Here is a 25,992-nt window from a genome sequence, read left to right as displayed (position 1 = left end):
CACTATGCTTCACCGTAGGTATGGTGTTGGCCAGGTGATGAGTGGTGCCTGGTTTCCTCCAGACGTGACATCGCAGCAAAGTGCAACTCCGCCTTGTGCTTGCATGGTATAGTCTAAGGGGCACTTCTGATTTAACAGAGGGCATGATCCCGAGTTAGATTGGCCTTCTCATTAAGCAATCAGTGGGTAAACAAAAGAGCTTTACTAACCATTAGAAGGAAGGAAAATGAGGGTAAGGTGCACTGTGCATTCAGAAAGTATTCAGATCCCTTCACTTTTTCCACATTTTGTTACCTTACAGCCTTATTCTAAAATGGATTAAATTCTTTTTTTTTCGCAAAGTAAATAAAAAGAAAGAAATGAAATATCACGTTTACATAAGTATTCAGACCCATTACTCAGGTGTTGGCCAGGTGATGAGTGGTGCCTGGTTTCCTCCAGACGTGACACTTGGCATTCAGGCCCAAGAGTTTAATCTTAGTTTCATCAGACCAGAGAATCTTGTTTAGGTGCCTTTTGGCAAACTCCATGCGGGCTTTCATGTGCCTTTTACTGAGGAGTAGCTTCCATTTGGCCACTATGATAGAGTGATAAAGGCCTGATTGGTGGAGTGTTGCAGATATAGTTGTCCTTCTGGAAGGTTCTCCCATCTCCACAGAGGAACACTGGAGCTCTGTCAGAGTGACCATCGGGTTCATGGTCACCTCCCTGACCATGGCCCTTCTTCACCGATTGGTCAGTTTGTCCGGGCGGCTAGCTCTATGAAGACTCCTGGTGGTTCCAAAGTTCTTCCATTTAAGAATGACTGAGGCCACTGTGCTCTTCGGGACCTGCAATGCTGCAAACATTGTTTTATACCCTTCTCCAGATCTGTGTCTCGGAGATCTATGGACAATTCCTTCGTCTTCATGGCTTGGTTTTTGCTCTGACATGCAATATCAACTGTGGGACCTTATATAGACAGGTGTGTGCCTTTCCAAATCATGTACAATCAATATAATTTACCACTAGTTGACTCCAATCAAGTTGTAGAAACATCTCAAGGATAATCAATGAAAACAGGATGCACCTAAGTTCAGTTTTGAGTGTCATAGCAAAGGGGCTGAATACTTATGTAAATGTGATATTTCAGTTATTTCTTTTTAATTACTGCAAACATTTCTAAATACCAGTTTTCACTTTTTTAGTATGGGGTATTGTGTGTAGATTGATGATAAAAAAAAAAGAATTTAATTCATTTTAGAATAAGACTGTAACGTAACAAAATGTGGAAAAAGTGAAGGGGTCTGAATACTTTCTGAATGCACTGTGCATCTTAAATGGCAGGGCTTGAGAGAGTGTTTTTGGGGTGGAGAGGGGTGATAGCGGTATAAAGGGAAGGGTAGTGTCTTGTGTTCTGTGTCTTGTGTCTACTGTTTGTGGGTAAGTGTGTCTGTTTAGTGTTCAGCCATGAGCGAATGGCGGTGCGGGCTCGACGGACCTGGTGGTCTACTCTCGCACCTACTTTCTATGTTTCTATGTTTCTATGATGAATAGAGGGACCTTGGAATACAAGTCCATACAACCCTGAAAATGGCAGCATGATGGATCTGGTGTTGAAGAGTGCTTGCCTTCATTGACTGTGGCATAGAATATATGAGGTGGCATGTCATGTTACAACTTAATTAAATATTGGCTCGGCCACAGGTGGTGTGTTATGGTCATTTTCTGGTCATCATGCTATTAGGAAGAATGACATTGTACTGTAAAGGATGCAGAGGAGATACACCAGGGTGGGACCCACTCTGAAGCATTACGGTGATGAGGGGAGACTAGCAAAATATGAGTGGAGTGAGGGAGACTGAGGGGTGACCTGACTGAGATACATGAAATGATGAGGTGAAGATTAAAAACTCGTATACATGGTGAGGTGTCAAAATCAAGAGGGCATGGGTTGAAGGTTTGAGGTAAGAGTTTCAAGGGGATTAGAAGGCATTGTTTTAGTTGCACAGGGTGGTTGGATTCTGCTTCCTGAAGAGATGGCAGTTGGATACTTACGCAATGTTTCAGCAGCATCTAGACAAGTACTTCAATGGCCAAGCCTTAGAACACTACAAACCATCTAAACCTTATTAAAAAAAAATCTTCGATATTGAGGTTTGTAATTCATATATTTATGTTAATTAAAATCATGTATGTGTCTAATTACAAAAAATTTTGAACTATTGTTAACAGTTCATTAATTTTTTTAAATCTGACTATGTACCAGAAATTAAAATAAAGGAAGCTTTCACTAAAGTAGGCAAACTTGATATGATTGGGAGCTTAGGTACCCATAAGCTTAAAAGAGGGCACATCTAATAAACAGTGGAAACATTGTCAATGAATTGGAAAATAATATTCAGAAACAGTTCAGTCGAGATCCTACTACTGGATGTTATCTGCAGCTGATATATGCTCATGTTTTCTGTGGTACACGGTACATGATCTAGAACCATGTACGGTACAGCTGAGCTCCACCACATTTATTAGAAGCTGCAGAAGAGAATTTAATGCAAACTGAAATCTGTCACCAGGATCATTTGCAGGATCAGCTTAAACTGAAGCACCTGAATTGCCCAGCATTGGAATCAATTGTCCCTTTGAAATAAGTAGAATATCAAGCTGCATGAATATAAGGGTCTGAAGAAGGGTCCTGACCCGATACATCTCCTGTCCATTCTGTCCACAGATGCCATGTGACCTACTGAGTTCCTACGGTGCGTTGCGTTTTACACAAACATAAAAAAAGTATTCGTTTTGCCATAAAACATTTCTAGCATTGGTTTTGAAGTAGTTCTCTGCTTTAATGCAACCATTCATGAGATATTAGACATATGATAGTTGCTATAACAGCAGTAGTGCGGATTAATCTGTAAATTAACCTTAAGTGGATAAATTCACTAAAGGTACAATGCATTTTACTGATTTCCATTAAATAAAAAATGATGGAAGCAGTTCACTTACTCTTCTAAAAGTATGTCGCAAATTGTGGATCCAGAATGACAGGGTGGAGGGGGAGGTGGAGGACTGGTACACGGCACGTTTTCAGGTTCAGATTCACAATAGGGTTTATTTGGATCAGAAACCCTCCAGTCATTTGCAGTGGCGTGGCAGCAGTCTGCCGGCATGACTTCCCCGTTCCTTCGCCTGCATTCATCGACTGCATGTTCTACGCAAGAGCCTTTGGGCAACAAGACATGCTTTTGTCAGTTTGAGGTGAATCGCATGGTATTAACCATCTTACTAATAACGAGCATTCTCACAAGCACAAATCTCATTTTAACGTTTATTATGTAAATAGGATTGAAAATGTAAAGTAGACCTACCGCATTGTCCTTGGGTATTATTCAGAAAGTATTGATGTGATAGTGTAATTTGAAAGGTATCTCCAGAGGTCATTATATTTGCAAGGATGTTCGGAATAGAAATATATGTTCTTTCATTCTCTGAATATATGTCAATTCCATTCAAACTGTAGGGAGCAGTCACCAATACTCCATCAAAAGATATCTGTAAAGATGTACAGCGTCAAAAAAATCCTTAAATATCTGATGTATTTCACAATGTATTGTATGTAAATGTATTTTGGTAATTAAACTGTTGAACAGGTGCTAAATTGATTCCACAGATTCTACTATCCCACTCTTTATTGTACATGTTTACAATATTAAACATTTGACCTTGTCTCTTCAAACCTTGTCTACTGCATTCAGTGCTCCCGATGTGTCCTCCTTTACATTGGCGAGCCCAAGCATAGCCTCGGCGACTGTTTTGGCGAACACTTGCTTACTATTTTAACTCCCGTTCCCGTTTCCTTACTGACTTTCCAGTCTATGGCTTCCCCCATTGCCAGAGTGACCCCACCTGCAAGCTGGAGAAACAGGACCTCATAACTTCTTAATCATAGGACCAAAATTAGACTATTTGACCCTTTAAGTCTGCCCCGCTATTCAATCATGGCTGATATGTCTATGTCTATCAACCTCATTCTTCTGCCTTCTCCGCATAAACTTTGATACCCATACTAATCAATACGTCAAGGACCTGGCCTCCACAGCTGTTTGTGGATCTGAATTCCACAAATTCCCACCCTCCGGCTAAAGAAATTCCTCCTCATCGCCTTTCTAAAGGTACATCCTTTCATCCTGAGGCTGTGCTCTCTGGTCTTAGGCTCTCTCACTAGTGGAAACATCCTCTCTACATCCACTCTATCACTATTTCACTATTCACTATTCGGTAAGTTTCAATGAGTTCCCCTCGTCCTTCTAAACTCCAGAAAGTACAGGCCCAAAGCTGTCAAATGCTCATCATATGTTAATTTAATCATCCCTGGGATCATTCTTGTAAACTTCCTCTGGACCCTTCCCAGCACATCCTTCCTCAGATATGTGGCCCAAAATTGCCCACAATACTCCAAATGTGGTTTAACCAGAGCCTTATAAAGCCTCAGCATTGCATCCCTCCTTTTATATTCTAGTCCTCTCAAAGTGAATGCTAACATTGCATTTGCCTTCCTTATTACCAATTCAACCGGCAAGAATCCTGCACCAGCACTCCCCAGTCGCTTTGCACATCTGATTTCTGAATCCTCTCCCCATTTAAAAAAATAGTCTATGGCTTTATTCCTGCTACCAAAGTACATGATTGCACACTTTGCTACGTTATATTCCATCTGCCAATTCTTTGCCCATTCTCCCAACCTGTCCAAATACTTATGCAGACTCCTTGCTTCCACTACACTACCTTCCCCTCCACCTATCTTCGTATCTTCCACAAACTTGCCAGAAAGCCATCAATTCCATTAGCCAAATCATTAATATTTAATCTGAAAAGTAACTGACCCAACACTGACCCCTGCGGAACATCACTAGTCACCGGCAACCAACAGAAAAAGCTCCCTTTATTGCTCTTCTTTGCCTTCTGCCATTCAGCCAACCTTCTATCCATGCTAGTATCTTCCCGCTAGTACCATGGGCTGCCATCCTGTTTAGCAGCCTCCCGTGCAACACCTTATCAAAGGCCTTCTGAAAATCCAAGTAAAAAACATCCACTGGTTCTCTTTTGCCTACCCTGATGTATTCTGTTTGGGTAGCTAACAACCCAATGGTGTACACATTGAATTCTTCAATTGCAAGTAATATTCCCTCCCCCTCCTCTCTTTCCTCTGCCCACCCCAACCATGATGCGCAGGTATTTTCCCACCACCTCTCACCAGCTCAGCCACCCCACTCCTTTCTCCTCCTTGGTTCACTCATCTCTCATCCCTTAGTCACCTTTTTCATTTTTATCCCTTCTTTTCCCTCCCCCTTATCCCTGTCCACCCATACCCCTCTCTCTGGCTTTGCATTTCACTCCTACTCTCCTCTCCTAATCAGACATTTATATCTCTTTTCACATCCAGCCTTTTGATGTCACTTATTCCACACATCCACCAATCAAATCCCCATCACCTATATCCACCTATATCCAGACCTGCTGGCCTTTGCTACAATCTTTCAGCTTTCTATCTCCTACTCCATCAACGGTCCATTGCTGAGTTCATCCAGCACTTTGTGCTTTACATAAGATTCGAGCCCCTGCAGTTCCCATGCCTCTAAAATATTTGACATTTTCTTTGAAGACTGACGTCGCTTGTTTCATCTCTACATTCCACAACCATCCACAAGTCTCAATAATAGCACCCCTCACAAAAATGATGCACCTGCTACACCTACATGTTGTTTGTGTACCACCCGATTTGGTAGCTCAGCCTAAACATCATGCCTGAATCTCGCATATTCTCCCTGTTAACTATTTCCAACTCTCAATATTTTGTCTATTAAAAAATCTCCTGAAAATCTATCTCATTTACCAAGCCTCTGATCTTCAACGTTTTGCTGATTCATCACTAGCCTATTTGTAATATGCATGAACCAATTTGATTTAGCCAGTTGAACAACAACATTGATTTGTTGTTTGGTTGTAATTCACTTACATGCTTATCCCCACTGGTAGAGATGGTTACAGTACTTCCATTATAAAGGATGATTAACCCCTTTGCACAAGACAGGGCGATGTCAGGAAAACAATAGTAATTATCAATTAGCACAGTCAAATTGTGTTTTTTAACCCGTTCTTCTACAAGAGTGTAAGTGCAGTTCTTAAAGAAATCGTACTGTGTATCACCAAATGTGAGGTAGTGAGGATCTCCCCAAATTAGGCATTGACCTGGAAGCAAAACAAATTCATTTTCATCGACAAGACAAGTTAATGATTAAAAATATATTTTAATTTAAAAGTAAATAATCCAAAAGGTAAAAGTTACTCACAAAAACAATTCCACTTCCCACAGCCTTCTGCATTGTAAATACGTGAAGATTTCTGACATTTGGGTTTTGGATCTGGTGCACATGCCGGGTGCATGATGGTTGCGGATGGGAGGGACGTGGTGGTCAGTGTGGTCTGGAGGGTGGTTGTCAGGAGGGAGGTTGTGGTTGGGAGGAAGGTTGTGGTCGGGTGGGAGGTTGCTGGTGTGGTCTGGTGGGAGGTGGTCATTGTCGTCGGGAGGGTGGTGGTTGTGTTCGGAATGGTGCTCTTTTCTGCGGTCGGGTGGGAGGTGGTGGTTGTGGTTGGGAGGAAGGTGGTCAGTGTGGTCGGGAAGGTGGTGGTTGGGAGGGAGGTGGTCTGGTGGGAAGTGGTGGTCGTGAGGGAGGAGGTTTCTGTGGTCGGGAAGGAGGTGGTCTGGTGGGAGGTGGTGGTTGTGGTCGGATGGGAGGTGGTCAGTGTGGTTGGGTGGGAGGAGGTTGGGTGGGATGTAGTGGATGTAGGGTGTGAAGTGGTGGATGTAGGGTGGGATGTAGTGGATGTAGGGTGGGATGTAGTGGATGTAGGGTGGGATGTAGTCGGAAGGGAAGTTGTAGTGAGGGAGATGGTGTATGGAGGATGGGTGGTTTCTGTGGTCAGGAGGGAGGTGATTGATGTAGTCGGGAGGGAGGTGATGGATGTAGTCGGGAGGGAGGTGATGGATGTAGTCGGGAGGGAGGTGATGCTTGATGTTGTAGGGAATATAGTGGTTGTGTGTGGCGTGGAAGGCTGACAGCAAACTCTTATCCTGTAGTCTGAACACATCAAACCTTCAGATGTCTTTGGAGCATAAGAACACACAAGGCCTATCTCTTTATCACATGTGACATTATCTTTCATCTCACTGATGGGGCGCTGTGGATATTTGACAGCTTCACATTGAATGTCTGTAATTTGATGATTGGGGTTTGAACACAGTGATCTGCGCATTTGCTTCAATAATTCATAGTCTGACCTCATTCGAAGGGTAGGTGTATTTTCATTATACCATTTTGACCAGTTAACACAAGGTGGTGCTGTAAGATTTGAAAAAAATGGAAAACATAATCAGACGATGTAATGATACAAAATGCTTTTCTCCAATTTAGCTGAGAATTTCAAAGCTTCTACTAATTTAATATGCATAAATGAAAACATTTAGCTTGTCTTTAGTTTAATTTAATTTAGAGATACAGCGTGGAAACAGGACATTTGGCCCACCGAGTCCACAGCGGCCACCGATCCCCGCATACCTACACACACGAGGGACAATTTACAATTATACCAAGCCAATTAACCTACGAACCTGTATATCTTTGAAGTTTGGGAGGAAACCGGAGATCCCAGAAAAAACATACTAAGTTCACCGGGAGAACATACAAACTCCATAGAGACAGCGGCCATAATCGGGATCGACCCTGGTTCTCTGGTGTTGTAAGGCTCCAATTTTAGCGCTGTGCAACTGCCAAAATGGTTGTCCTGATGGTCCTGATAAGGGCTTTGCTTTCTGAGTGACTACTGTATATAATGTTTGGGACAAAGACCCATTATTTATTTATTTGCCTCTGTACTCCACCATTTGAGATTTGTAATAGAAAAAAACACATGTGATTAAAGTGCACATTGTCAGATTATATTAAAGGCCAATTTTATACATTTTGGTTTCACCATGTAGAAATTACAGCAGTGTTTATACATAGATCCCCCATTTCAGGGCACTCTACTCTACACCTCAGCTGCTCAGGTATACGCAGTTGCTCCACCTTACCATAAATGTAGAAGTAGATATAACTAGACTAAGTGGGACCCGTTGGGTCCCAGCATCACACGGGAGGGCTGGTCCCCCAACGCAATATTCCACCTCTGCACCTATTCCAATGTTGGTGGCCAGTGCGGTGGGGGGTGGGGGGGGGGGGGGTGGTTCTGGAGCGCTGGAGGGGGGGACTCTGAGTAAGATGGCCAAAAATTACAGCCATAAGTGGCAGCGTTTTTTCTAAAATCAATATACAGAACAATAGGAAGTGGTCAAGATCAGACTTTTAGTAATATAGATGTTCATGCCAACTACACCTGCCAACCACAATATTCCCTAAACCAGCTTTCCCTTTGGATGTACACAAAATTGCTGGGGAAACTCAGCGGGTGCAGCAGCATCTATGGAGCGAAGGAAATAGGTGACATTTCGGGCCGAAACCTTTCTTCAGACTGATGGGGGGTGGGGGGGGGAGAAAGAAGGAAAAGGGGAGGAGGAGGAGGAGCCCGAGGGCGGGCGGATAGGAGGGTGGGAGGAGACAGCTAGAGGGTTAAGGAAGGGGAGGAGACAGCAAGGGCTAGCAAAATTGGGAGAATTCAATGTTAATGCCATCCGGACGCAAGGTCCCCAGACGGAATATGAGGTGCTGTTCCTCCAATTTCCGCTGTTGCTCACTCTGGCAATGGAGGAGACCCAGGACAGAGAGGTCGGATTGGGAATGGGAGGGGGAGTTGAAGTGCTGAGCCACCGGGAGTTCAGGTAGGTTATTGTGGACTGAGCGGAGGTGTTCGGCGAAACGATCGCCCAACCTACGCTTAGTCTCCCCGATGTAAATCAGCTGACATCTAGAGCAGCGGATGCAGTAGATGAGGTTGGAGGAGATACAGGTGAACCTTTGTCGCACCTGGAACGACTGCTTGGGTCCTTGAATGGAGTCGAGGGGGGAGGTGAAGGGACAGGTGTTGTATTTCTTGCGGTTGCAACGGAAAGTGCCCGGGGAGGGGGTGGTGCGGGAGGGAAGGGAAGAATTGACGAGGGAGTTGCGGAGGGAGCGGTCTTTGCGGAAGGCAGACATGGGGGGAGATGGGAAGATGTGGCGAGTGGTGAGGTCACGTTGGAGGTGGCGGAAATGGCGGAGGATTATGTGTTGTATTTGCCGGCTGGTGGGGTGAAAGGTGAGGACCAGAGGGACTCTGCCCTTGTTGCGAGTGCGGGGATGGGGAGAGAGAGCAGTGTTACGGGGTATGAATGAGACCCTGGTGTGAGCCTCATCTATGGTGTCGGAGGGGAATCCCCGTTCCCTGAAGAACGAGGACATTTCCGATGCCCTGGTATGGAATGTCTCATCCTGGGAACAGATGCGGCGTAGGCGGAGGAATTGGGAGTAGGGGATGGAGTCTTTACAGGGGGCAGGGTGGGAAGACGTGTAGTCCAGATAGCCATGTGAGTCAGTGGGTTTGTAATGTATGTCGGTCAGGAGTCTGTCCCCTGCGATGGAGATGGTGAGGTCAAGGAATGGTAGGGAAGTGTCGGAAATCGTCCAGGTGTATTGGAGTGCCGGATGGAAGTTGGTGGTGAAGTGGATGAAGTCAGTCAGTTGTGTGTAGGTGCAGGAGGTGGCCCCAAAGCAGTCGTCAATGTAACGGAGGTAGAGGTCGGGGATGGGGCCAAATAATGTGATTGAAGGAAGTGTGGAAATTGTAACTTGAGGAGGTTTGCATCCTATTGTGATGTCCTCATGTGTCTACCGATTGGACCAGAATTATCCTAATATTACCAAAGGATTTAAGGATTTACTTCCTGTATTTGGCAGTTGACATTAGCTTTATCTTCTGTAAAAAAAAATGCTTTGCCATAGATAGAAATATAACTCCAAAGTTAGAAAAGCTATGTCAACAACTATTATTGATGCAAACAAGCAATTATTTGGCTTTTATAGGATCAGTATACAGTAATACACTTTACAAGATGAGTTGTCCAAAGTCATTAAGGAATAAATGTAAACTATATTTTAATTGTAAACTATATTGTTAGTAGTCTTTTAAACTTTGATTCATTCTCACAGTGACAGCTTTCTAAATCACGAGCCTACCAAGATTTTACCTTGTACACTAGCTCTATCAGTGTGCTCACTATATTATATGGTAAATGCAACTTGCTAACCAGCAATATGTATTTCAGTCAGTGTTTGTGTACTCACTGAACTCAGTTAGTGTGTCTTGGAATCAAATAGCTTTCACCTTCTCTCACAAGTGCTTAAAAGCAAAGAGCACGCAATAATAAGAGGGCGAGCAGGAAAGTTATCGTAAGAAGATGGTTTGTTTAGATAGAACAGTTCCCGAATTATCAGGTCAGGCAGCCCATTCTGAATTCTGAAGCCCATGATTAGTGGTAAGTCATAGGGATTGGTGCTGGGCTCATTGCTGCCCATCATTTGGATGAGAATGCGCATGGCATGATTAGTAAGTCGGAAAATGTCACTAAAATAGGTGGTCTTGTGGACAGTAGGAAAGATTATCAACCATTACAGTAGAATCTTGATTAGGTGGGAAATGGGAATGCCAAATGGCCTTCAATTCAGATGGGTGCAATGTACTGCATTTGGGGAATTCAAAAGCGATCAGTACTTTCATGGTGAAGGTTGTGTCCTGGGGAGAGTTATGCCCCTGTCCCACTTAGGAAACCTGAACGGAAACCTCTGGAGACTTTGCGCCCCACCCAAGGTTTCCGTTTGGTTCCCGGAGGTTTTTGTCAGTCTCCCTACCTGCTTCCACTACCTGCAACCTCCAGCAACCACCTGCAACCTCCGGGAACCGCACGGAAACCTTGCGAGGGGCGCAAATTTTCCAGAGGTTTCCATTCAGGTTTCCTAAGTGGGACAGGGGCATTACACGCTATAGTTCCCTGAAAGTGGTTTCACAGGTGGACATGGTGGCACTCTAGCCTTCTTCTGCCAGAGCACTGAGAATGAGAGTCAGAGCTCCAGCGCTGATGGAGACACGAGGAACTGCATAAGTTGAAATCGTGAGCATAACACAAAGAACAAGGTCGATCCTGACTACAGGTTCTGTCTGGACAGAGTTTTACGTTCTACCTGTGACCGTGTGGGTTTTCTCCGAGTGGTTTAATCCGACATTGCAAAGACTTGTAGGTTTGTAAGTTAATTGGCTTCTGTTAAATTTTCCTTAGTGTGTAGGATAGACCTAGTGTATGGGTGTTTACTGGTCGGCGCAGACTCGGTGGGCTGAAGGGCTGTAACCCTAATCTAAACAAAATTAAACTAAACTATAGATAAACATTAGTTCAAATGGGCATAGGGAAAAGTGGAATATTGCACTGTGTGCCCACACTTGGAAAAAACAAGACTATTCATAAAATGTTCAAGAGAAGCATCTGGATCTTTGCAAATGTGTATTAGAGTCTCAGCACAAAATGTTCAAACAATAACATTTATCTATTTACCAGAAGTGGTGCTCTCTGTAGTAAGACTTGTTGTTGTTGACTCCTTGGTTGTTGTTGTAAGGAGTCGTGTTGTTGTTGGGAGAATTGATGTTGTTAGGAGAGTTGTTGTTGTTGACTCTTCAGTTGTTGTGGGGAGAATTGATGTTGTAGGGAGAGTTGTTGTTGTAGGGAGATTTGTTGTTGTTGGGAGAGTTGTTGTTGACTCTTCAATTGTTGTGGTGAGAGTTGTTGTTGTAGGGATAGTTGTTGTAGGGAGAGTTGATGTTGACTCTTCAATTGTTGTGGTGAGAGTTGTTGTTGTACGGAGAGTTGTTGTTGGGAGAGTTGTTGTTGACTCTTCAGTTGTTGTAGGGAGAGTTGTTGTTGTGGGGAGAGTTGTTGTAGGGAGAGTTGATGTTGACTCTTCTGTTGTTGTGGGGAGAGTTGTTGTTGTAGGGAGAGTTGTTGTTGTTAGGAGAGTTGTTGTTGTGAGGAGAGTTGTTGTTGTTGACTCTTCAGTTGTTGTGGGGAGAGTTGTTGTTGTGGGGAGAGTTGTTGTTGTGGGGAGAGTTGTTGTTGTGGGGATAGTTGTTGTTGTGAGGAGAGTTGTTGTTGTTGACTCTTCAGTTGTTGTGGGGAGAGTTGTTGTTGTAGGGATAGTTGTTGTTGTGGGGATAGTTGTTGTGGGGAGAGTTGATGTTGTTACGAGAGTTGTTGTTGACTCTTCAGTTGTTGTAGGGAGCGTTGTTGTGGGGATAGTTGTTGTGGGGATAGTTGTTGTGGGGATAGTTGTTGTGGGGATAGTTGTTGTGGGGAGAGTTGTTGTTGGGAGAGTTGATGTGGGGAGAGTTGTTGTTGTGGGGAGAGTTGTTGTTGTGGGGAGACTTGTTGTTGACTCTTCAGTTGTTGTAGGGAGAGTTGTTGTTGTGGGGAGAGTTGTTGTAGGGAGAGTTGATGTTGTTAGGAGAGTTGTTGTTGTGGGGAGAGTTGTTGTTGATTCTTCAGTTGTTGTGGGGAGAGTTGTTGTTGTAGGGAGAGTTGATGTTGTTACGAGAGTTGTTGTTGACTCTTCAGTTGTTGTAGGGATAGTTGTTGTGGGGATAGTTGTTGTGGGGATAGTTGTTGTGGGGATAGTTGTTGTGGGGATAGTTGTTGTGGGGAGAGTTGTTGTGGGGAGAGTTGTTGTTGTGGGGAGAGTTGTTGTTGACTCTTCAGTTGTTGTAGGGAGAGTTGTTGTTGTGGGGAGAGTTGTTGTTGTGAGGAGAGTTGTTGTTGTAGGGAGAGTTGTTGTTGTGAGGAGAGTTGTTGTTGTGGGGAGAGTTGTTGTTGTGAGGAGAGTTGTTGTTGTGGGGAGAGTTGTTGTTGTGAGGAGAGTTGTTGTTGTGGGGAGAGTTGTTGTTGTGGGGATAGATTTTGTGGGTATAGTAGTTGTGGGGATAGTTGTTGTGGGGAGAGTTGTTGTGGGGAGAGTTGTTGTTGTGGGGAGAGTTGTTGTTGACTCTTCAGTTGTTGTAGGGAGAGTTGTTGTTGTGGGGAGAGTAGTTGTTGTTGTGGGGATAGTTGTTGTGGGGAGAGTTGTTGTGGAGAGAGTTGTTGTTGTGGGGAGAGTTGTTGTTGACTCTTCAGTTGTTGTAGGGAGAGTTGTTGTTGTGAGGAGAGTTGTTGTAGGGAGAGTTGATGTTGACTCTTCAGTTGTTGTAGGGAGAGTTGTTGTTGTGGGGAGAGTTGTTGTTGTGGGGAGAGTTGTTGTTGTGAGGAGAGTTGTTGTTGTGAGGAGAGTTGTTGTTGTTGACTCTTCAGTTGTTGTGGGGAGAGTTGTTGTTCTAGGGATAGTTGTTGTTGTGGGGATAGTTGTTGTGGGGAGAGTTGATGTTGTTACGAGAGTTGTTGTTGACTCTTCAGTTGTTGTAGGGAGAGTTGTTGTTGTGGGGAGAGTTGTTGTAGGGAGAGTTGATGTTGACTCTTCAGTTGTTGTGGGGAGAGTTGTTGTTGTGGGGAGAGTTGTTGTTGTTAGGAGAGTTGTTGTTGTGAGGAGAGTTGTTGTTGTTGACTCTTCAGTTGTTGTGGGGAGAGTTGTTGTTGTGGGGAGAGTTGTTGTTGTGGGGTTAGTTGTTGTTGTGAGGAGAGTTGTTGTTGTTGACTCTTCAGTTGTTGTGGGGAGAGTTGTTGTTGTAGGGATAGTTGTTGTTGTGGGGATAGTTGTTGTGGGGAGAGTTGATGTTGTTACGAGAGTTGTTGTTGACTCTTCAGTTGTTGTAGGGAGCGTTGTTGTTGTGGGGAGAATAGTTGTAGGGAGCGTTGTTGTGGGGATAGATTTTGTGGGTATAGTAGTTGTGGGGATAGTTGTTGTGGGGATAGTTGTTGTGGGGATATTTGTTGTGGGGAGAGTTGTTGTGGAGAGAGTTGTTGTTGTGGGGAGAGTTGTTGTTGACTCTTCAGTTGTTGTAGGGAGAGTTGTTGTTGTGAGGAGAGTTGTTGTAGGGAGAGTTGATGTTGACTCTTCAGTTGTTGTAGGGAGAGTTGTTGTTGTGGGGAGAGTTGTTGTTGTGAGGAGAGTTGTTGTTGTTGACTCTTCAGTTGTTGTGGGGAGAGTTGTTGTTGTAGGGATAGTTGTTGTTGTGGGGATAGTTGTTGTGGGGAGAGTTGATGTTACGAGAGTTGTTGTTGACTCTTCAGTTGTTGTAGGGAGCGTTGTTGTGGGGATAGTTGTTGTGGGGATAGTTGTTGTGGGGAGAGTTGTTGTGGGGAGAGTTGATGTCGTGGGGAGAGTTGTTGTTGTGGGGAGACTTGTTGTTGTGAGGAGACTTGTTGTTGGGAGACGCGTTGGTGTTGACACTTTGGTTGTTGTTGGGAGACTCGTTGGTGACTCGGTTGTAGTTTTAGCTAAACGGCAACAAGACAATATTTTGTAAATAAAATAAAACTCTCAGTTCAGTTTTATGGATATGATTGAACGCTAGTTAAGATAGAATGACACAATGTGCAAATACTGTGGTTAAAGTACTTGATAGACTAACCATGAGGTCAAGAGTAGGCCTCTTCCCTTCATAATATTAACTTATATAAAATAGAATGTGTACATTGAAGTTATAGAGCTAGCTTATGAATGAGAGTGAATGTTGCTGTAAGCTGATGTTATGTAATTATCTCCACTTTAAGCCAACCGACCATAATCCCCTTTCAAAAACTTTAGCATGCTGAGCATGTGCATTGGATTGCAAGACGCTGACGCTATTCTATTTAATTATCACATGCTCTGAGAAAGCAACAATGAAATTCTTACTTACTGCAGCTTTACAGGCAATTTAAATGCAATAACACAACAAATAAATATACAATGACTTATCTGTTATTCCAGATACACCAGACTCTGAGAGTGGAAGCAAGAGCACATGCAGCTATCGTAGTGCAATGTCAGGAGTAGGCTGGTGCTGAGATACGGTTGTGGTTGGGGCTGTGGAGAGTGGCTTGAGAACCTGATGGTTGATGGGAAGAACTCTAGGTAATGATTCTCGGGTTTCTGTGCCTTCTTTCTGATGGTATTGGTGTTGGTTTATTATTATCACATGTACTGAGATAGAGTTTAAAAATTGCTTTGTGTGCTATCAGGCAGCTCATCCATACCTGATTACCATCACACCATATATGAGTGCAACTAGGGAATGTGCAAGAAGAGAAGGGAACGAGAGGGCAGAATATCATGTTGCATCTACAGGGAAAGAACAGATACAAACTAAAGTACAGACTGCAAGGGGAGATTGGAAGATCGTGATTACAGCTTTAGCGTATGAGAAGACCATTCAAACATCTGATAATACCAGGGTAGGAGCTGTTCTTGAATCTCGTGGTACGCGCTTCCACGCTTTGCATCTTCTGCCCAGAAAGAGGGGAGGAGAATGACTATGGTGTGAGTGTCCTTGATTGTGTTGGTTGCTTTTTGACGGTGTGAAATGTAAATGGATCGATGGGGGTGGGGGTGGGGGTGGGGTGGCATAGGAAGAAGGATTAGTGTGATGAACTGGGCTGAGCTCACAACTCTGTAATTTCTTGTGGTCCTTGATAGAGCTGTTGCTGTGCCACGCTGTGATGCATCCCAATTGGATGCTTTCTAAGGTGCTTCTGAATAATGGTGGCAGTTGTTGGAGACATACTAATACTTCTTAGGGTTTTAAGAGAGAAGAGGTGTATCAATGTGGTTGGACCTGAATCAATTGTTGCTGATATTTATGCCAAGGAACTTGAAGTTCCTGACAATCTTCACTTCAGCACCATTTTTACAGATTGGAACATGTACCCAACCTGCTTCTTGAATTTGATGGCGACCTCATACATTTTGCTGCCATTGAGGAGAGGTTGTTGTCTTGACACCATGTTAGTAAGCAGTCTAGCTTCTTCCTGAACCCTGCCTCATCCTTGTTTGTGATCTGACGTACCACAGTAATACCTTGCGCCTGGTGACCATTGTGCCAGCGCAGAAGGGAAACTCCCAGTGACCGCTGTGCAGCCATGCTGCAGTGGACCCAGTTCATGAGCAGCATCTTCCCTACAGCCTACATACTGAACTTTTTTGTTGTTTATTATGGTGTTTATAGGGTACTGTTTACATATCTGTCCTGCTGCTGCAAGTAAAAATGTTATTGTACCGTTTTGGGACATATTACAATAAAATACTCTTGACTCTTGAGAATTAAAATTGTTGACTTCCCACTTTTTGATGTCAAGGAACCCTATATAATTCAATTTATTTATTCTATCTTTCTAATACTCAAATGTTATACCTCTACGTCAGTCAAAGCTGCACTGAAACTAACAACAGGGCAATTTATTTGTTTGTTTTTGTTTTTAAGTACACAGCAATATCATTTCTTCTACCTTGGAACTTTGCTTTTGTTCTTTTCATTGCTTTGTAAATATTGATTGTAATGTCCAATTGTTTGATAATTTCGATTTTGTTACTATTAATGTCTTTAATGTCTTTACTTGTTCGGAATAAATAAATAAATAAATAAAAATAAATAAATAAATAAACCTTATCTGTTTAACCAGAATGTCAATTCCCCCTCTCCAGCAAAGGCTAGTGATGAAATTGAGACTTATTGCAAGGATTACTGGAGCCCATGGTTGCATGTTGATTGGGGACATTCCAGCGGTAATAAGATCATTAACCTTGTGTTTACTTGTTGATGCAAAAGATTATTTTACCGCAGTTTGAGTGTTTGCTGCTGCTACTACTTTCAGTAACAGCTTGATGTTGTTCTTTGGATAAACGCAAGTAAGTATGCAAACAAAGGTAGACAAAAAATGCTGGAGAAACTCAGCGGGTGAGGCAGCATCTATGGAGAGAAGGAAGTTGCCGGTTTTTCAGGCGACTGCCGGCAACTTGATAGTCGCCGGCAGTCCACTGAAAAATCGCCTAAGTGGGACAGGCTCATAAGTCTATTTTCTTCACAGGAATCACGTTCAATGTTAATTAGATAGCTGTAATTGGATAATTAAGCATTAAGGTAAAATTTGATAATCAGTAGTTTTAGAGCAATATCTGAACACCTATACATTTCAGAAACAGTCTTAGCATCATGGTGCCCATTGATAGAACAGACCAAAGTCTCCAACTGGAAACTGTACATTTACTTGATACTCCAGGGACAGAGAGGAAGAAAGAAATGACCAACTACAAGTCAGAGCTATTTCATCTGCCCCATAACAAGGAAACTCAGGGTCAATCTTTTCATTCAGAACGAAGTCCCTATCTGGAATCCACTGATTTTAAAATAGATTAGGACAAATATATGGACAGGAAGTTTTTAGACAGCTGTGGGCCAAATGGGACTTGCTCAATGTGCCAAATAGTTTGGCATAGACAAGGTGTGTTGAAGGGGCTGATTCCATGCTAGAAACATAGAAACATAGAAAATAGGTGCAGGAGTAGGCCATTCGGCCCTTCAACTCAGTATCCTGTACCTGCCTTCTCTCCATACCCCCTGATCCCTTTAGCCACAAGGGCCACATCTAACTCCCTCTTAAATATAGCCAATGAACTGGCCTCAACTACCTTCTGCGGGAGAGAATTCCAGAGATTCACCACTCTCTGTGTGAAAAATGTTTTCCTCATCTCGGTCCTAAAAGATTTCCCCCTTATCCTTAAACTGTGACCCCTTGTTCTGGACTTCCCCAACATCGGGAACAATCTTCCTGCATCTACTCTATAACTATATCATCATTTTATCTTATTTTAATATTTTCATATTATATTGTGGGATAACATTGAATTAGTGTGAAGTAGTCAATGGTCAGCATGGACTCAGTGGGCAGGAGACCCAGTTTCCATGCAGTACCTTTTAATCAATAAATCAGAAATCGAAAAATGTAACCTTTCCAAATGCATATGACCATGGGACATCAAAGACGTAGGATGAAAAAAAGTGTGGATTTTTCTTTCATTTAATGTTTGGCTCAGAATTCTTAAATGTTTGACTTGAAAGAAAAAAGGTTTTTCAGTTTTTCCATTCTCTTATTGAAGTTTACTGAACTTTGTTGGGAACTCCATGTTATGAAATGCTGGCCAGTAAACATCCATTGCTGGGCCAACCTGCATGTGCTAATACTCGTAATAAGCATATGCTCCTATATCCAGCAATGTTTGTAAGCAGATTCTAACTTCCTTTCGTAAACCAAAGGTGGGGCAGCCAGCTTTGGAGGCATGATGCTTACATTTAGGTAACTTGACATGACAGCTTTTGCGACTGAATGATTTGTCTATTCTCTATTTGAACCGACTGAACCAGCAGTGGTTACACCTTACATTCCTTTGATGATTGTCAATTTGCCAATAGTTTAAACACTATGTAAATTCAACCACCTCTTTGTGTGTGGTTGAGGTTATAAAAAGGTTATATTAAATGAACAGATTGAAGTACAAGGCTATCATTGTATCAATATTTAACTTCACTCACACTTCACTCATTTTTAAATAAAAATTACCTGTACAGTTCATTTTTCCATCAATGCAGACACTGGAACAGAAAGAAAGTTTGTGCCATGATTTCAGCTTGAACAAATGATCAGCAGAACAATTAATTAGAAATGAAATTATTTCCTTGAATAGGAGCGTGTTTGGATTTCTTCCAATTGTGAAAATCTTTTGGAGGAACATCTAAGAGCTCAGTTTTATTTGAGAAGGCGAGGGTGTTTTGAAACAAATACAAATAATAAAAAATGTTCACCGTTATTTGTCTGGACCAATTATTTCCCCCATATAGAATATCTGATAACATTTCCCTGACTTTTCACTTTATGAACTTTGGCAACTTAAAGTATTACACCATTATAAATTTAATCTGCCTATTATATTTGTCTTCATTACAGTTATATCATTGTATTATATATCTCATATAGATAGGGTGGTAAAGAAAGCTTTTGGTATGCTAGCCTTTATAAATCAGAGCGTTGAGTATAGAAGCTGGGATATAATGTTAAAATTGTACAAAGCATTGGTGAGACCATATCTGGAGTATGGTGTACAATTTTGGTCGCCCAATTATAGGAAGGATGTCAACAAAATAGAGAGAGTACAGTGGAGATTTACTAGAATGTTGCCTGGGTTTCAACAACTAAGTTACAGAGAAAGGTTGAATAAGTTAGGTCGTTATTCTCTGGAGCGCAGAAGGTTAAGGGGGGACTTGATAGAGGTCTTTAAAATGATGAGAGGGATAGACAGAGTTGATGTGGACAAGCTTTTCCCTTTGAGAATAAGGAAGATTCAAACAAGAGGACATGACTTCAGAATTAAGGGACAGATGTTTAGGGTTAACATGAGGGGGATCCTCTTTACTCAGAGAGTGGTAGCGGTGTGGAATGAGCTTCCAGTGGAAGTGGTGGAGGCAGGTTCGATGGTATCATTTAAAAATAAATTGGATAGGCATATGGATGAGAAGGGAATGGAGGGTTATGGTATGAGTGCAGGTAGGTGGGACTAAGGGAAAATAATTGTTCGGCACGGACTTGTAGGGCCGAGATGGCCTGTTTCCGTGCTGTAATTGTTATATGGTTATATTATATGGTTATTATGGTTAACAAGAAGCATTAATTGATTCTCTCAAATACTCTAAATAATTACTTACCAATTTCCACAGTTACTGCTTCCTTCACCAGGTTCCAATGTTTTCCCATTATGAGAACATGAACATTCGGACAACGTCACGCACTTCATTTTGTTTTCGTCCAGGTAAGGGAGAGTTTCGGGGCATTTTGAATAACAACCTATATTTAACAGAATGTGACAAGATCTATACCATCTACTAACCCTCCTGTTACTTAATCCCAAATGCATCATATAAAAAGCAAAAGACAACCTGCAAATGCTAGAAACCTGAACCAAACCTGAGCAAAGGGTAGGAAATAAAACGTGAGCCATTTTCTATATCAAATTCTGCCTGACCTGCTGTACATTTTCAATTACTTTTTATTCGATGATTGAATTATATTTATAAATTGATTGGAATATATTTTAATTATATTAAATACATCCAAAGAAACCAATTCTCTGTTTGTTATCACATTGCTGTTTGTGGGAACTGGATGTTTGCAAAAATGCTGCTCTTTTCCACATTATGACAATGGCTCTTACTTAGAAATAGTTGTTTGGCTGTGACGTATTTAAGCACATCCTGAAACTGTGAAAGATGCAAGTTGAATGCTTCTACTGGATGCATAAATGATATCCAAAAATCTTTCTCAAATATTTTCTTAGTTTTCTGATAACCTTGCAATATTTGGAAAGCAATTTGCATCACACAATGAGCAGACTACCTCAGTTATGTACCATCAACATTTATTAAATCTGGCCAAACCATTTTGAAAAGAGCATTAATGACTATGTCAAAATCTAATTTAAAATGGTAGGATCCATTGAAATTACTGCAGTTTCACAAATTGCCAAGACCTTATTTCTAACAAGCAAGTAATCAGATGTGTACATCCTGCTGTTTAACTATGTACTCTGCTACTTTTGACTTGAGACTGCTGCCACAGAGCTTCCAGCATCCACAATTGTTTAATGAATGTTTGATATTTCTGGCTCCTTTGTGATGGAATGAAGGATCGTATTATGTAATGTTTTTAATTGTACTAAATAAGATGCATTGCTCTCAAGATGAGCCAGGATTTGTTTTTGTGCACTGGGGCTCAGATACCTCATTTGGTGCCTGGAACCTGTTCCATCATTCAATGAGGTTGATTTGACCCTGGCTTCAATTGTGCCTTCGTTTCTGAAATCTTTGATTCCTCTAAAGTTTAAGAAATAATCTCTCTCAGTTCCAATATATTTAAGATTCAGCCTACCCAAACCATTTGTAGTGGATAATTCGAATCCGTTGTGAGAGGAAATCCAGGTCAGCCATAATGGAAAAGATTTGATATAAAATTGTTTGCAAAGATTATTACTTTGTATTGCTAAAGGTTCCTTCATAGAATGGAAATCAGGAAACTTAGTATAAAGCTCCATCAATAAAGAATCTTTCAAAATTAAAGTTTTGTATAAGTCTTTCTACAAAAGAGCCAGAGAAAATTTGCTTCAATTAATAATTATGAATGTATTATTCAGGACCTAAAGGTAGAGAAAAAGACTGAAAAGTACAACATTGAGGAAGTGTGACATAATTCTGCACAACATGTTTCAGTCATGCCACAGCGAGGTACGTCAACTGAAAGAATCAGCAATATTTGCGAAGGGGTTAAAAAAAAAAGATATAGATAAAGGTTCTATATATTTGGGACGGTGTGGAATAGGTAGCTTGATAACCAGCAACATGTATGGATCGAGGCACAAAAAGCTTGAGTAACTTAGCGGGTTAGACAGCATCTCTGAAGAAAAGAAATAGGTTTCACTCCCAGAAGGCTTGTAAATGAAGTGACTTCTCCCTGATTTTATTAATGGCAGATCGCTTATCACCACAGGCCTTGTCCCCAACGTGTTCATCGGGATTGCTGCTCCTTAGGTTTAATTAAGAGCTTGGCTAGAATTACTTAAAATAAACAAAATGTACCAATCTCCAAGAAGCTTTAAATTATTTTAGGAAATGTTTTCATACACAGAAAATGAACAACAAATCAGTTAAAATTTGTACATCATGTACCTTCAAGGACTGCAGTATACTTCTTCCTAACCTCATGGTCGGAACATGTTTTTGCTGTTAATGTTCCACATGGCTGATAGTGCCAGCTGCATTCACCAGGAGTGTTATAATAGTCACAGTACACAGCTGCAATAAAAAGTACTGACTGGTTAATATGTTAATTGATTCAGTTATTAATGCAATCTATACATAATTTGATCAAATCATGAATCATCAAATCAGGTAGAAGGTACAGGAGCCTGAAGACTGCAACGACCAGGTTCAGGAATAACTACATCCCCACATCCATCATGCTATTAAACTTGGCTCGGACACAACTCTGAGCATTAATAGCCCATTATCTTTTATTTGCACTTGATCAGTTTATTTATTCATGTGTGTATATATTTATATAATGGTATATGGACAAACTGATCTGTTTTGTAGTCAATGCCTACTATGTTCTGTTGTGCTGAAGCAAAGCAAGAATTTCATTGTCCTATCAGGGACACATGACAATAAACTTACTTGAACATGAACTTGAAGCAAAATCAATCAGTCTTTTAAAACTGAAGCAGATAATAAATAAATAATAAGTACTATTGATTCCTTTAAGATAATCTGTTACATTAAACTTCATCTGATGTCCTCACTTGCCATGATGCTGTTAAAAATGTGAAAAATGTCCCTTTATTATTATAACATTTTAACTTACGACATCGATCCGGTGTTCTCCAGTCAACACAAACTCCAGCTTTATTGCAAGCCTCTGCATATACAGCCACAGCAGTGCAGAATCCCAGGTATTTCCCTTCCAAATCACAAGCACAGGCTTCCTCAACACAAGCTTCATGGTATGGAGTTGGATCAATCTGAACAGGCAAAGAAGCAGAGGAATTGTAACATTTAAGAGAACTACAAGATAAAAGCCAAATAAATGCACTTTATTTAACACAGATGATCTTATTTGTGTGGTTTCAGTTTGATCTCATTGGTAGTACATTGAAAACATAGTGCTGTAGTAACTCAGCAGGTTGGGCAGCATCGCATGAGGACATGGATAGATGATGGTTTTGCGTTGGGACCCTTCTTCAGACTGATTGTAGTAACGCTGGATTGTAATCACAATAATCATTCTGAAGAAGGGTCCCAGCTCTAAATGTTGCCTATCAATGTTCTCCGAAGATGCTGCCTGACCCATTGAGTTTCTCCAGCATTTTTGTATCTACCACTGAGCTACTCCAACGCTTTGAGTTCCATCACAAGGTTCTAGCATCTGCAGTTCCTTGTGTCTCTCATTGGTAGGGCTCTAAACCAATGACAGTGTATGGAGTACATAAGCTATGGTGAGATTCAGTGCAATATTGTGGGATGGAATGGGAGTCGAGTGTTTGGACGGGGAGAATATAGATGTACGCATGGGGGTAGAGGGTAAACATGCATTTGTGGTGGAATGCTGCTACATTGCTGGAATACTTGTCCCCTGGTTTCATGTTAAATTCAGGCACTTCCATTTTGGGAGGGAATGAAAGAGCCCTTGGCATTATTTATTTTTAAAAGATTCTCGTGGAGTCAGATAATAATTATCTTTTAACCACCATAACCAAATAAAACAGAAGATCTCATAGATATTTATTTCTTCAGGGTTAATCATAAAAAGCATAAATAGTGAAATTATTTCTCTACATTGAAACATGGAATACACATGGAATAGCACATATTGAAGATATGATACTTTATGATGTTATGGGAATGTGATAAGATATATAAAGGCGCATTTAATTTTTTTCCCCCTTTCTTTGTGGAATACCTCAATCTTAAAGGAGCTTTGTCTACATTTTTGAATTCATGTTTGAAATCTTTTTTTTTGAACCCCTTCGCAAATATTGCTGATTCTTTCAGTTGACGTACCTCGCTGTGGCATGACTGAAACATGCTTTGCAGAATTATGTTACACTTCCTCAATGCCCATGATAAACAATACAGGTTTCTCTCACATGGCGATGTTTGATTGACCGTATCTGAGCAGGACATGGACTTCCAGCTGTTTCCAAAAACCACCACGTTAGACACCAGAGAATTCCCTTTTGTTGTCAGATCATCTGAGACATCATCGTTGAAGTTTCCACACAGACCACAAACACGATTCTTTAATAAAAATATAATGTTATGAAAATAAATCTTAGGCATTATTATTTTTCATGAGGAATGCATGTATTTTCCTTATATCTCTCTTGAAGTACAGATTGGCTGCTGTAGGCACTTATGGTTTGTGATTAGTTGCTAATTTGGCAAATTATTGAGAAAGTTTGTTCTAACAATGACTTTCCATGTATATTTTTAGAAGTTAATGATCAATAGTTATGTAATCACTCTAGCTCTGTTAAATGGTCAGAGTTAATAATCTTCTGACGATCTTGAAGATAAGAGCATTTGCGTTTTAAAAACAGAATGATTGTAATCTTTTGCTTCTCTCACTGTACTGCAAAGGGAAACATGTATATGTGTTCATGATTCTCCATGACATTGTTTTTTTGAGTGTTGTGAAGTATAATCCTGGCTGGAAACCCACAATGATGAGAGTGCTTATGAGGAAGTCCTTTGGTAGTTAAATGAATCTTTTTCTCAGTGTCTTTATTTTCATGATAAGAAAACCTAAAAATATATATTGAACTTGTCATCAATTGTGAGGTATTCTCAGGGCCGCTGTTCTTGGCACAGATGTGGCCCGTCCGTTAAAAAATGTTGACTTTCAATCCATACTTACTTTCCATCTTGCATCCAGTGTGATTGAAAGTCTTGTGCTTTTATCCCATATCACAGTAATCCCATTGGGAAAGGTAAGGATTAAGTAGAGTCCAACAGTGTGATGTGTATAGGAATCAATTGTGCACTGGGTTTGGTTTGTGAGCTGTTCAGTTGTCACCACTCGGTTATCAGCCAGAACATATTCTTTACCCTGTAAAAACAGATACCACATGGGCGTCTGGTGATTTATGTTTCCAACTAAATTATTGTATTTTGTTAAATAAGTTTTATTCCAATACAGAAAATGTATAATTGTAGTTAAAGTGAAATAACACCTCAAGTAAGATTCTGATGTTCCTTGAACATGTCATTCCCCTCTCACAGCAGGGAACACTCTCAGTGAGAATTTGAAGAGTACCTTCTTGACGATTACATTGGTCCTAAACAATAAATTCAGAATAGGAATTATAAAACAAAGTATTTGCTTGGACGTGAGATTAATCAAGTTTGCGTCAGGTCTCTGGCATAAAGTTCCAAGACATTTATGACATCTGGTGAATAGATGTTTATAAAATGTAAAAACGTATTAGGTGTCTCTCATTGCCACGTGGATGAGACTCTGGTTATTTAGTACCATAATTCTATAGTCATTATGTTTTAGTACTAATAATCAGTTGGAAATATTATATTGCTAATGGGCAGTATTTCACCCTTGACCCAAATATCTGTTCCATCTTCCCCAGTTGACCTGTTGTATAAGTTTTTTTGATGAGTTCCTTATATGTTAGAAATATTGCTCGGCCAAAATGCCCACATTATCTGCTTATTATTTTGTATAGTAACTTTAATGCAGTATAAATAAATGAAGTGCACAAGGCATGTGCAACATGACTTAATTAGAGAATACCACAATTCACCTGGATGATTTACTGCTCACTAAACACAAGGGTTTTATTGGAAACACATTCTGCATCTGAGTGATGTAGTGCGTTCACTCATTTGATGATAACTGCACTATGTATCATGAAGTCATCCCTGTAGTTAATCATGGAAATAACATTACGAGTCTCACATACCTCAACAAAAATATATTCACAATTTCCATCATAGACATATCTTTTCCCATCGAAGGTTCCATAGTGGCCATCACCGTAAACTTCACAAGTCTTTGAGCATGTTTCATTAGTACACCTCCATGAGCCTCCCTGGCATGTGCTGCAATATGAAGAGTGCAAAGCCAGGATGACGAATGACATGTAGAGAGAGACGTGAGCTGAAATACTTTTGCTGATCTTTCTATTATCTTACCATTTATTGCAATCCCTTTGAATTTTTCTTCCATTGGTATAGAGTTTGCCGCCGTATAAACAAGAGCAATTTCCGGGTGCAATACACTTTCCACTATCATCTTCCACAAGACCATGGGGACAGGCACAGCCAGGGACACATGAACTCTGCTTTCATAACAGATCAAAATGAGTGTTGAGATAAATGAAATGATTTTCACTGAAATATTGACACAGAATTTTAAAATTGTTGCCCAGCATCATATTCGGCTCAAAAACTTTTAATTATTAGGCTCTCTCGGGAATCATG

At 41.1% G+C, this 25,992-nt stretch overlaps 2 protein-coding genes across 2 annotated transcripts in view; both read right to left on the bottom strand.

The window, feature by feature from the left end:
* The window catches only part of LOC116984981 (mucin-2-like), a gene marked incomplete at its 5' end in the record, with an annotated part of 30,869 nt that extends 16,708 nt beyond the window's left edge, over nucleotides 1–14,161 (bottom strand). The window contains 7 exons of the mRNA XM_033039342.1: nucleotides 2,986–3,202; nucleotides 3,348–3,531; nucleotides 5,996–6,228; nucleotides 6,330–6,961; nucleotides 7,034–7,376; nucleotides 11,558–13,780; nucleotides 14,035–14,161. Of these exons, the coding sequence (XP_032895233.1) occupies nucleotides 2,986–3,202; nucleotides 3,348–3,531; nucleotides 5,996–6,228; nucleotides 6,330–6,961; nucleotides 7,034–7,376; nucleotides 11,558–13,780; nucleotides 14,035–14,161 (3,959 nt within the window). The remainder of the gene's footprint in view (nucleotides 1–2,985; nucleotides 3,203–3,347; nucleotides 3,532–5,995; nucleotides 6,229–6,329; nucleotides 6,962–7,033; nucleotides 7,377–11,557; nucleotides 13,781–14,034) is intronic.
* Nucleotides 14,162–14,177: 16 nt separating this feature from the next.
* Nucleotides 14,178–25,992, bottom strand: part of LOC116984980 (mucin-19-like) — a gene marked incomplete at its 3' end in the record, with an annotated part of 44,305 nt that continues 32,490 nt past the window's right edge. Inside the window, exons 21-30 of the mRNA XM_033039341.1 lie at nucleotides 25,705–25,850; nucleotides 25,473–25,611; nucleotides 24,732–24,836; nucleotides 24,416–24,607; nucleotides 23,560–23,796; nucleotides 22,364–22,520; nucleotides 21,670–21,795; nucleotides 19,657–19,795; nucleotides 18,518–18,549; nucleotides 14,178–14,419 (exon numbers count right to left, since the gene is read on the bottom strand). Coding sequence (XP_032895232.1) covers nucleotides 14,178–14,419; nucleotides 18,518–18,549; nucleotides 19,657–19,795; nucleotides 21,670–21,795; nucleotides 22,364–22,520; nucleotides 23,560–23,796; nucleotides 24,416–24,607; nucleotides 24,732–24,836; nucleotides 25,473–25,611; nucleotides 25,705–25,850 — 1,515 coding nt within the window. The remainder of the gene's footprint in view (nucleotides 14,420–18,517; nucleotides 18,550–19,656; nucleotides 19,796–21,669; nucleotides 21,796–22,363; nucleotides 22,521–23,559; nucleotides 23,797–24,415; nucleotides 24,608–24,731; nucleotides 24,837–25,472; nucleotides 25,612–25,704; nucleotides 25,851–25,992) is intronic.

The sequence above is a fragment of the Amblyraja radiata genome, chromosome 21, assembly GCF_010909765.2.
Source record: "Amblyraja radiata isolate CabotCenter1 chromosome 21, sAmbRad1.1.pri, whole genome shotgun sequence".
NCBI classification, from domain to species: Eukaryota; Metazoa; Chordata; class Chondrichthyes; order Rajiformes; family Rajidae; genus Amblyraja; species Amblyraja radiata.
The sequence above is the reverse complement of the archived record's forward strand: the minus strand, read 5'-3'. Positions and strand labels throughout refer to the sequence as shown.